The 12,211-nt window shown below is 50.4% G+C and overlaps 1 protein-coding gene across 2 annotated transcripts in view; it reads left to right on the top strand.

Moving 5' to 3' along the window:
• The window catches only part of GPR4 (G protein-coupled receptor 4), a 39,604-nt gene extending 29,172 nt beyond the window's left edge, over window positions 1–10,432 (top strand). The window contains exons 1-2 of one of the 2 annotated variants that reach the window (XM_083754126.1): window positions 897–1,560; window positions 8,965–10,432. In XM_083754126.1, the coding sequence (XP_083610252.1) occupies window positions 9,214–10,308 (1,095 nt within the window). In that variant the 5' untranslated portion in view covers window positions 897–1,560; window positions 8,965–9,213 and the 3' untranslated portion in view covers window positions 10,309–10,432. Of the gene's footprint in view, window positions 1–896; window positions 1,561–8,964 lie in introns of those variants that run through there. The other variant, XM_083754125.1, reaches the window with a different exon arrangement.
• Window positions 10,433–12,211: the final 1,779 nt, after the last annotated feature.

The raw sequence follows: 12,211 nt of genomic DNA, 5'->3' as shown, positions 1-12,211 counted from the left end.
CAGAAAGGTATATTTGAATACCTTTTTCATTTCATTATAGATCATCTCCCAGAAAGTCTTAATCCTTGGGAACACCTCCTCCTCTCTCTTCTCTCTGCGTTTATTTTTCCTTAACACCCATCCTGAAGAAGAGTTCTGGTGGGCTGAAGAAAGCCCTCCACCGTGGGCATTTCTGTTGCTCCTGATATTGCCCTTCTGCCATAATTCTAGGAGTCAAATGTTCACGATCAGACTCCTACTTTTCCGATCATTGCTGGTGTGGCCGCAATGCAGCCATAATCTTCTCTTCATCACATCAACAGGTGGCAGAGAACCGGAGAGAGCCAGCTTTCTGCATCACCTCTTGCCAACCTGATGGGAGTTGTAGTCCGAAACAGCCAGAGGGCGCCCGGTTGGCCTTTGTTGTTGTTTAGTCATTTCATCATGTCCAACTCTTCGTGACCCCCTGGACCAGAGCACGCCAGGCACTCCTGTCTTCCACTGCCTCCTGCAGTTTGGTCAAACTCATGCTGGTGGCTTTGAGAACACTGTCCCACCATCTCGTCCTCTGCCATCCCCTTCTCCTTGTGCCCTCCATCTTTCCCAGCATCAGGGTCTTTTCCAGGGAGTCTTCTCTTCTCATGAGGTGGCCAAAGTCTTGGAGCCTCAGCTTCAGGATCTGTCCTTCCAGTGAGCACTCAGGGCTGGTTTCCTTAAGAATGGATAGGTTTGATCTTCTTGCACTCCATGGGACTCTCCAGAGTCCCCTCCAGCACCAGAATTCAAAAGCATCAAGGCGATCAGCCTTCTTTATGGTCCAGCTCTCACTTCCATACATCACTACTGGGAAAACCATGGCTTTAACTATACGGACCTTTGCTGGCAAGGTGATGTTTCTGCTTTTTAAGATGCTGTCTAGGTTTGTCATTGCTTTCCTCCCAAGAAGCAGGCGTCTTTTAATTTCGTGACTGCTGTCACCATCTGCAGTGATCACGGAGCCCAAGAAAGTAAAATCTCTCACTGCCTCCATTTCTTCCCCTTCTATTTGCCAGGAGGTGATGGGACCAGTGGCCATGATCTTCGTTTTTTGATGTTGAGCTTCAGACCATATTTTGCGCTCTCCTCTTTCACACTCATTAAAATGTTCTTTAATTCCTCCCCACTTTCTGCCATCAAGGTTGTGTCATCTGCATATCTGAGGTTGTTGATATTTCTTCCGGCAATCTTAATTCCTGTTGGTCTAGACTGGCTTAGAACTTCTCTTCCTTTCTCTCCCCAAGCCAAGAACTTATTTCTCCCATGAATTAATTCTCTCCCGGCAGCCTGTCTTGCAGGGTGCCAAGGGGAAGACCAAGACGAATGAATGAGTTTCAGAACTGTTTATGCTTTCTGTTTAGACACAGCCCATGAATGGTGCTAAAACTCTGGTCAACCGCAGCAAGGAAAGGCACAGCCTCCCCTATCGAGAGCGCCCAAGATTTGCACATTTGCTTCAGTTGTTTTTCTGATACATTTCCACGTCCCACATTTCTTTTCCGGATTTTCCAGGCCCAATCTTCTGCCACGGTGTCCTCGAAGCAGGTTAGTTAATTGGACCACGCTGAAGTGAACCGGCATATCTGAGACAGCTGCGGGGTTCTTGCAAGCAGGCTTGGCTGAGAGGGAGGCAGTTTGGAAGGCTAAAGGGTTTCCCCCCACCCTCCTCATATATTCTGCACTGAACCTGGGTTTTTAATTTGAGGAAGGTGGCATGTGGCCGTATCCTGTTTGGGACTGGAGGGAGCCCTGCCGTTTCAGCACCAGCCTGTGTCTCCTTTGTTCCCTGCCCTTTAGAGCTTGGCAGGAGAGTGCCAGGGAATTGTGTTAGGGAGGAAGGGGGTCTCCATGACCTTCAGCTGCAGGCAGAGGGATTAAGACCTCAGAAAGGTCAACATTAATTTTTCAGGAGCCCTTCTTATTAATTAATTGGAGAACTAACGCTTCTGCTGAGCTAAGCCGGGGATAAATGCCTCGGGGCGGGGGCTACGTCCCAGTCTGTTCCCCCCACCCCAATTTCCTAGAAACCAGCATCCAGCTCTGCAAACGCAGCATCTCGGGTCTTCTGCACTCTGTACGTGTCCCAAGCACTTGCAGGGAAAAGGCGGGGTGTGCCCTTGAAAACAGCCCAGAATTTTACTGAATACATTAAAGGAGTACATTTGTCTCTTCCACAAGTTTGGCACAAGTGACATCTAATTGGCTGAGTTTTTTTCTTAACGTAATATAGAGGCTTTTATTATGGGTACTCTTTGGGGTCAGGTGCTGTGCCAAACCTCCTGCTCTCTCGCTTTTTACGACGGCTCTCTCTCCCCTTTTACCTGCCTGTTATCTCATCGCAAATATCCGGATAACCTGCTTTATCATTTCTTCCGGCGAATGTAACATCGCATGCCAGCCTTGGTTTGGATCGGTCTAGTTGTTTTATATGTTTGTGTATTTTGTTGCTTAGGTCATAGGGATAAAATTCAACAGAAATACAATGGTACCTCGGGTTAAGTACTTAATTCGTTCCGGAGGTCTGTTCTTAACCTGAAACTGTACTTAACCTGAAGCACCACTTTAGCTAATGGGGCCTCCTGCTGCCGCTGCACGATTTCTGTTCTCATCCTGAAGCAAAGTTCTTAACCTGAAGCACTATTTCTGGGTTAGCGGAGTCTGTAACCTGAAGCGTATGTAACCTGAAGTGTATGTAACCCAAGGTACCACTGTACTTTCAGAAAAGGGAAAAGGAAACAGCCCAGAATATATCTGTGGGGCTTCACATGACGCACACAAAAATGGTTGCCGTTTCACCAGTTGAGAACCTGTCTGCCCAGCTGAATCCCAAACAGCGTTGCTCTTTGAAGACCTAAACCACCTTGCAAGCCGAGTTTCTTGAGAACTGCCTCCCATGAACCCGCCCAGTTCTGTTTTTGAGGGCCTCCTGGATGTTTTCCACGTGTGGTGCTTGATGTCAAAAACAGCAACCCCAAAGCGGAGCATGCCTGGCCTCATGTTTAGACATAAAAAACCAAAAGTAAACAAAGAAGAAGAAAAATGACTTCCATTTCTCCGTCTCTCCACTTCAAAAACCTGTGCAAAATTCTTACTCCGTAGTAACAGCCAGCTCTTCTGCTTTGCAACCCATTTTTGTCAGTCTTCAGACCCAGATATCACAAGCTGGTTTTCCTTTTTGCACAGAAAGCCCATAAGGGGTTTCCAATAACAGTGATTTTTCTCTAGTTTAGCACATCAGATGTGTGGTCCTAGCCAAATCCATTCATTTTAATAGCTGTTCTTCCATAATAGGTAATAAGAAGTCCTCCCATCTTTGCGTATATCACAGTCTTGCCATTGTGATCATATATCGCAATAATCTTCCATAATCTTTCCCCCCGGACGTCTGGTTGGTGACTGTGGGAACAGAATGCTGGACTAGATTGGAAATATCAGTTTGATCCAGCGGCTTGTCTTATCTTAATAAAGATTCGATTGCCCCTACTTAGTCTTTAAGAGATGTGGGTGGCGCTGTGGGTTAAACCACAGAGCCTAGGACTTGCTGATCAGAAGGTCGGCGGTTCGAATCCCCACGACGGGCTGAGCTCCCGTTGTTCGGTCCCTGCTCCTGCCAACCTAACAGTTCGAAAGCACGTCAAAGTGCAAGTAGATAAATAGGTACCGCTCCGGCGGGAAGGTAAATGGCGTTTCCGTGCGCTGCTCTGGTTCACCAGAAGTGGCTTAGTCATGCTGGCTGCATGACCCGGAAGCTGTATGCCGGCTCCCTCGGCCAGTAAAGCGAAATGAGCACCGCAATCCCAGAGTCGGCCACGACTGGACCTAATGCTCAGGGGTCCCTTTACCCTTTACCTTACTTAGTCTTTGCTCTCACATTTTAGATGTCTGTGCATTTTTTTTGCAGGAGGCAAAAGATGCACCCCAGCTGGGTAGCTTCTGACACCCTCACAAACTCACCCTAAATGGTGCCTGTGGCCCATCTACCTTTGTGAGCTTGCTGTGACATACAGTGGTGCCTCACAAGACGAAATTAATCCGTTCCGCGAGTCTCTTCCTCTAGTGGTTTTTTCGTCTTGCGAAGCACGGCGATTAGCGGCTTAACGGCTTTAAGAAAAAGGAAACAAACTCGCAAGAGCCCATAGGGAAATCTGTCTTGCGGAACGACTCAAAAAACGGAAAACTCTTTCGTCTTGCGGGTTTTTCGTCTTGCGAGGCATTCGTCTTGTTTTGGACACCCCCCTCTGTTTAGAGACCAAAGTTTTAAGCTGCATCTTTTGGATGTTGTTTCCTGCTCTCTCCCTGAGTCAGACAGCATGGCTCCCCAACCACTTTCGAGATTTCTACTGACGAGACAGAGGTGTGGTGCTGCAGGCACAGCCTCTCTCTGCAGATGGTCTCTCCTTTCCAGAACCACTGAGCCGAGGGGCGAGGTTTGGGGAGGGTTTGGCTGCTTGCCTGGGCGAAACAGGCGAGCGCTGCTTCGATTCCTGGCAGCGGATGAAGCTTTTGGCCACCGATCTGGGTGGGGAAGGCAGATGCGCCCTCAGAAGAGAATAGAATCACAGACCTGTCGAGTCGGAAGGGAACCTCAAGGGTCATCTAGTCCAACCCCCTGCAACGATGCAGGAATCACAGCTTAAGAGGTGGCCAGCCCAGTTCTGTTGGAGAATCTCAAATAATAATAATAATAATAATAAATTTTATTTACACCCCGCCCTCCCCAGCCAGAGCCAGGCTCAGGGCGGATAACACCAATAAAATCACAGTAAAAACATAATAGGGGGAAAAGAAAAAAGGAAAAGGAAAAGACCAATTTAAAATACAAGTTAAGATACAATTTAAAATGCAGCCTCATTTTAAAGTAGCCCATAAACCAAAACCCTAAGGGGAGGGTAACATAAGGGTCAGACTGAGTCCAAACCAAAGGCCAGGCGGAACAGCTCTGTCTTGCAGGCCATGCAGATAGATGTCAAGTCTCGCAGGGCCCTGGTCTCTTGTGACAGAGCGTTCCACCAAGTCGGGGCCAGTACTGAAAAGGCCCTGGCCCTAGTTGAGACCAATCTCACCACCTTGCGACTTGGGACCTCCAAGATGTTGTCATTTGTGGACCTTAAGGATCCCTTCAGATGTGAAGGAAATAAGCAGCTATCCTATCTTTAAAAGACATCTGAAGGCAGCCCTGTTTAGGGAAGTTTTTAATATTTAATGCTGTACTGTTTTTAACATTTGATTGGGAGCTGCCCAGAGTGGCTGGGGAAACTCAGCCAGATGGGCGGGGTATAAATAATAAATTATTATTATTATTATTATTAGGCCAAGTGGGGATTCGAAGCCTGGTCCCCAAGTCTTGGCCCGACACTCTAACTGCTGCACCACGCTGCCTCTGTGTTAATACCGCGGGGGGGGGGGGACACCACAACGGCCCTGTCAAAGCCTGCCCGCCAGCTACTAACTAAGGGCCTACCTTTTGCTCCCGACGATGACTCTGTTCCACTTTTTCTGCCATGTTTCACTCCATGAATTGTCGCGATAAACCAGGCCACGTGCACTCGGTGCTAAAAATACAGAAAAGTTGCAAAATGGTAAACAAAGCGCTAGGTCCCCCCAAAACGCTGAGGTCTGCAGCCTGTATAAATCATTCCTGTTTGCATAGTCTGTTCCGGTTTTGCCCCCTTGCATTTCTGGGATCTCACCAGGCAGCACCTCTCTGAACAAATCTTTACAAGCCTGAGGGCTAGAAACTTGCTGCCTTCGTTTACGCATCACATTTATATCCCAGCTTTTTCCTTCCAAGAAGCTCAAGGTGGGGTCCACAGATCTCCTCCTCCCTGTTTTACCCTCAACAACAACCCTGCGAGGTAGGTCAGGCTGAGAGCGGCAGTGATCAACCACCCCCCAGGCCACCTCCCAGTGGAAGTCATGGCCAAGTGGGGATTTGAACCCTGGTCTCTCCCAGGCCCTGTCCCAATACTCTCACCACACTGGCTCTTTGATAAAAGGATGCAGAGAATCTTGGGCGGCTGAATTTCGCACCCAGTACCAAATCCCAGGCGTTGGATTTTTCCCCTGAGAACAGTTGTGTTCCTGCCAAGCTCTCATTCATTTTAAAATGCACCATTTTAAAATGGGTTGGGGACGGAAGGTTACTGGGTTGTTTTTGTTTTTAATTATGTATTTTGTGTTACTATAACCTAGCAGTTCGAAAGCACATCAAAGTGCAAGTAGATAAATAGGTACCACTCCGGCGGGAAGGTAAACGGAGTCTCCGTGCGCTGCTCTGGTTCGCCAGAAGTGGCTTAGTCATGCTGGCCACATGACCCAGAAGCTGTACGCCGGCTCCCTCGACCAATAAAGCGAGATGAGCGCCACAACCCCAGAGTCGGCCACGACTGGACCTAATGGCCAGGGGTCCCTTTACCTTTACCTATGTTGTAACCGCCCTGAGATGTGTGGTTATAGGGTGGTAGGGACACAGATGGCGCTGTGGTCTAAACCATTGAGCCTCTTGGGCTTGCTGACCAGAAGGTTGGCGGTTCAAAAGCTCACGACGGGGTGAGCTCCCGTTGCTCGGTCCCAGCTCCTGCCAACCTAGCAGTTCGAAAACACACCAGTGCAAGAAGATAAGTAGGTACCGCTGCGGTGGGAAGGTAAACAGCGTTTCCGTGGGCTCTGGTTTCCGTCATGGTGTCCTGTTGTGCCAGAAGCAGTTTAGTCCTCCTGGCCACATGACCTGGAAAGCTGTCTGTGGACAAATGCCAGCTCCCTTGGCCTGAAAGCGAGATGAGCGCCGCAACCCCATAGTCACCTTTGACTGGACTTAACCGTCCAGGGGTCCTTTACCTTTTTAACCTTTAGGGCGGTGTATAAATTTTAATAATAATAATAATAATAATAATAATAATAATAATAATAATAATACAATTCATTTTGTTATCTCATGGGAGAACTTAACTGTGGAAAGAATGAGGACTGGACTTGCCACCCTAAGGCAACAAATGTCCCAGCTTAGCCCTGCCGCTAAGTGATGCTAAAAGAAATTTAATAAGACGCCGTTCCTATGGTCCCATCCAAGGAGCTCACCCACACTTTCACATGATCTGTATTTTGACTGTAAGGTAAAGGTAAAGGGACCCCTGACCATTAGGTCCAGTCATGGCCGACTCTGGAGTTGCGGCGCTCATCTTGCTTTACTGGCCGAGGGAGCCGGCGTACAGCTTCTGGGTCATGTGGCCAGCATGACTAAGCCGCTTCTGTCAAACCAGAGCAGCGCATGGAAACGCCGTTTACCTTCCCGCCAGAGCGATACCTATTTATCTACTTGCACTTTGACATGCTTTCGAACTGCTAGGTTGGCAGGAGCAGGGACCGAGCAATGGGAGTTCACCCCGTCACGGAGATTCGAACCGCCGACCTTCTGATCGGCAAGTCCTAGGCTCTGTGGTTTAACCCACAGCGCCACCCAGGTCCAAGAGCTTCTCTCCTTGCTGTGCCCTGTTAAAATGCAATGTCCTCTGAACCAGATATTATCAGGGGCACAGAAAATCCAGAGAGAGGTTTGCCCCGCTTCCTAAACCGCACTAAATGCACACCTCAACCCGGATCTTAATATTCATGGACAAACCCAGGTGCGAGAGAGTTGAGCAGAGAAGAAAACCACAGCTTCTCTGTCAACCGGGCATCGTTGTACGACGCCGATCGAATGTGCTCACAGGTCTCTGAAGACACATGGCAGCTTATGGCACGATGCCTTTGCTTGCAAAGCGAAATGACTTAAGCGTCAAATGTAATTAAATAGACATTTGGTGCTTATGGGGAGGGTGGCTGAATATCGATTGCTGCTTCTTGTATAAATTAGTGAAAACAATAAAATGTTTGGATTCCAACCAAACCTGGAATTGCTCCTGATCCGTCCAACTCCAGCGACTGAGAGGGAGAGAGAATTGGTGTGGTTTTTTTAAAAAAAATATTTATTAGAGTTTCCAATTTAATACAAAAAGCAAGACAACAAAAAACAAGTAATGCACAAAAAAATTCAAAAATAAAAAGATACACAATTAAAACAAAACAAAACAAATATAATTCCCATTACTTATTTCCATTACCTTATATCCCGGACCTCCTCTCACCTCCCCCTTTTGTATTCCAGTTCAGATTCTTAATTCAGGAAATCCTTATTGTAACTTAATATAACTTAGAGAGAATTGTTGGGTGCCTGTAATAAGTACTTATTTGCACGCTGCATGGCGAAACTGTGGAACTCCCTTCCGCAGGATGGGCAGTGATGTCCACATACCTGGTTGGTTTTAAAAGAGGACTGGACAAATTGATGGAGGAAGAGGAGAGGGTTACCGATGTGTTATAGATTTGCCGGGGGGGGTACCCCCTCTTGTGAACACAGGACTCTGGGCTAGACGAGCCTCCACTGGCCTGATCCAGCAGCAGAGCTCTCCTTGCATTCTTCATAAGGGGAAGAGTGGGGAGCATTGCTCAAGGTGGTGCCTCTGCCCTGCAGTGCCTCTCTCGTAACCTCTACCAGTACATTTGTGTTGGTGCTGACCTTGAAAGCCCTAAACGGCCTCGGCCCAGTATACCTGAAGGAGCGTATCTACCTCCATCGTTCTGCCTGGACACTGAGGTCCAGGGCCGAGGGCCTTCTGGCGGTTCCCTCATTGCGAGAAGCAAAGCTACAGGGAACCAGGCAGAGGGCCTTCTTGGTGGTGGCGCCTGCCCTGTGGAACGCCCTCCCAGCAGATGTCAAGGAAAGAAACAACTACCTGACTTTTAGAAGACATCTGAAGGCAGCCCTGTTTAGGGAAGCTTTTAATGTTTAATAGGTTATTGTATTTTAGCGTTCTGTTGGAAGCCGCCCAGAGCGGCTGGGGAAACCCAGCCAGATGGACGTGGTATTAATAAGTTGTTGTTGCTGTTGTTATTGCTGTCCTCTTTCCCCAGGTCCACAAGGCCTGGAAGCACCTCTGAGAAGCGTCCCTCGCACCAGCCCAGCTGATTAGGTGCCACCACGGCAGAAGGAAGGCAGCACCCAGCTCCATCCCATGGGGGCCTCGCCGCGCACCGATTCCAGGAACCTCCTCGCGATGGCCAGCCCGGCCCTGCGGACGCCCTGCTCCTGGCCCCGCAGACCCCTGTCCTGAGCCGGGGACCCAGCGCTGCCCGGGCTCTCCGCAGCCCGCTTCCTTGAGGATGTGCAACGCGACGCTGGTGAGTTGCCACGTGGACTCCAAGATCGACCACCTCTTCCCTCCGGCGCTGTACATCGCCGTCATCACGGTGGGCCTGCCCACCAACTGCCTGGCCCTGTGGGCTGCCTACCTGCAGGTACGCCAGAAGAACGAGCTGGGCGTCTACCTGATGAACCTCTCCGTGGCCGACCTGCTCTACATCGCCACGCTGCCGCTGTGGATCGACTACTTCCTGCACCACGACAACTGGATCCACGGGCAGCAGTCCTGCAAGGTCTTCGGCTTCATCTTCTACACCAACATCTACATCAGCATCGCCTTCCTGTGCTGCATCTCGGTCGACCGCTACCTGGCTGTGGCGCACCCGCTGCGCTTCGCTCGCTTCCGCCGGGTCAAGACGGCCGTGGCCGTCAGCGCCACGGTGTGGGCCATCGAGATCGGGGCCAACTCGGCGCCACTGTTCCACAACGAGCTCTTCCACGACCGCTACAACCACACCTTCTGCTTCGAGAAGTACCCCATGGAGGAGTGGGTGGCGTGGATGAACCTCTACCGGGTCTTCATCGGATTCCTCTTCCCGTGGACGCTGATGCTGTTCTCCTACCGGGGGATCCTGCGCGCCGTTCGGGGGAACATCTCCACTGAGAGGCAGGAGAAAGCCAAGATCAAGCGTCTCTCGCTCAGCCTCATCGCCATCCTGCTCTTCTGCTTCGCCCCGTACCACCTCCTCCTCCTCTCCCGCAGCGCCGTGCACCTGAGCAAGCCCTGCGACTGCGGCTTCGAGGAGACGGTCTTCGTGGCCTACCACACGGCGCTGGCTTTCACCAGCCTCAACTGCGTGGCCGATCCCATCCTGTACTGCTTCGCCAACGAAGGGGCCCGGGGTGACGTGGCCAAAGCCCTCTCCACCTTGCTGCGCTTCCTGGCCAGCTCCAAGCCCCGAGAGATGGCCAACGCCTCCCTCACCCTCGACACCCCTCTCTCCTCCAAGAAGAGCAGCTTCTGCCGGCAGCCGCTGGCGCTCCCCATGCCCCCCTCGCAGGGGGCCGCGGGGGACGAGGAGCTCCAGATGAAGATACTGACTTTCGAACGCTGAACGCTTGGAGCTGCGTCCGGACGACGCAGAGGCCCCGCTGGCAACTCGCCGGGGCAGGTGGCCGATGGATAAACTATCGGACCTAACAATAAAATGATAATATTATTATTATAATAACTTAAAACGTGCCAGCACATTTCTGCCCTAAGTTCCACGCTGCAAGATGCATTGCCGGGGGTTGGCCTAGACCAGGCATCCCCAACCTGCGGCCATCCATATGTTTTGGCCTACAACTCCCATGATCCCTAGCTAGCAGGACCAGTAATAATAATAATAATAATAATAATAATAATAATAATAATAATAATATATTTATACCCCGCCCATCCAGTTGAGTTTCCCCAGCCACTCTGGGTGGCTCCCAATCAAGTGTTAAAAACAATACAGCATTAAATATTAAAAACTTCCCTAAACAGGGCTGCCTCAGATGTCTTTTAAAGATAGGAGAGCTGCTTATTTCCTTCACATCTGAAGGGAGGGCGTTCCACAGGGCGGGAGCCACCACCGAGAAGGCCCTCTGTCTGGTTCCCTGTAACCTTGCAATGAGGCCCTCAGCGCTGGACTCAGTGTCCGGGCAGAACAATGGGGGTGGAGACGCTCCTTCAAGTATACAGGACCAAGGCCATTTACGGCTTTAAAGGCCAGCACCAACCCTTTGAATTTTGCTCGGAAACGTACTGGAAGCCAATGCAGATCTCTCAGGACCGGTGTTATGTGGTCTCGGCGGCCACTCCCAGTCCCCAGTCTAGCTGCCGCATTCTGGATTAGTTGCAGGGGTCACCTTCAAAGGTAGCCCCACGTAGAGTGCATTGCAGTAGTCAGGGATGATGGGAGTGGTCAGGGATGATGGGAATTGTAGTCTCAAAACATCTGGAGGGCCGAAGGTTGGGGGTGCCTGGGCTAGACCACTGTTTCCCAAACTTGGGTCTCCGGCTGTTTTCGGACTACAGTTCCCATCATCCCTGGTCCTTCTAGCTAGGGGTGATGGGAGTTGTAGTCCAAAAACAGCGGGAGACCCAAGGTTGGGAAACACTGGGCTAGGTGACCCGTGTTGTCCCTTCCAACTCTACGGTCCTAGGATTCTATTAACAATGTCTAGCACCTGTGTAGTGCTTTGCTGGAGAATTCAGAGCACCTTCCTTCTTGGTGGCCCTAGCACAACCACCCTGTAAGAAAAGTGAGCACTGAAGGCGCAGGTGGGTGACGGCGGGTGTGCTGTGGCTGAGAAGCAGCAGCTTGCCTAAGGTAAAATTTGAAAGGAGGTTTTAGGACAGAGGGGAGAGCTGCTCCTGTGTTCAAATCATGCTTGAGCGTTTCCCATTAGCGCATCATGCTGGCCCCTGTGAGAGGGCATTTCAGCACATTCCTTCCCTATCCCTTTTGGCTCAGCGTTCCATATTATAAGACAGCTTAAGGACCGGAAGACACCCCGGCCGTTCTTTAGAGAGCATGCAAGTATATTTGCAGGGCTTACAAAGAACTCCAAAATGCCCACGGGTATTTTGGGGGCTTGCAAAAAACCTCAAGAGTTCTTGGAACGTGCGAGCCGTAACTGGTTGCTGGGCTGCCTCAATGCCCCTGGAATGGCAGGCTGGAAGTCACCATGAAATCCTGTCCCGTTTGTTCTTTGCAAAGGCACTTTAGTCAGGGGTGGGCAGAGACAAAGATGGAAATGGAGGGGAGTAGTTAAACCAAACAGTAGGAGAAACGGCCCATGGGTTCCTTTTGCGGCACCAGAGACCCAAGCAAAACACACATGTCACTTCGTTCTTCCCCCTCCCGGTTTCCCATCTCCAAATGTACAAGAAGAGGCCAAAGGCCTGGCGTTTACGGAGCCTAATGAGCAGAGAAAGCTCCTTGGGGACCATGAGAAATCTGCCATGCAGTCAGCCAAAGCCCACCC

Source organism: Podarcis gaigeae, assembly GCF_964106915.1.
Source record: "Podarcis gaigeae genome assembly, chromosome: 8".
Classification (NCBI taxonomy): Eukaryota; Metazoa; Chordata; class Lepidosauria; order Squamata; family Lacertidae; genus Podarcis; species Podarcis gaigeae.
This window is presented reverse-complemented; position numbering and strand designations above follow the sequence as displayed.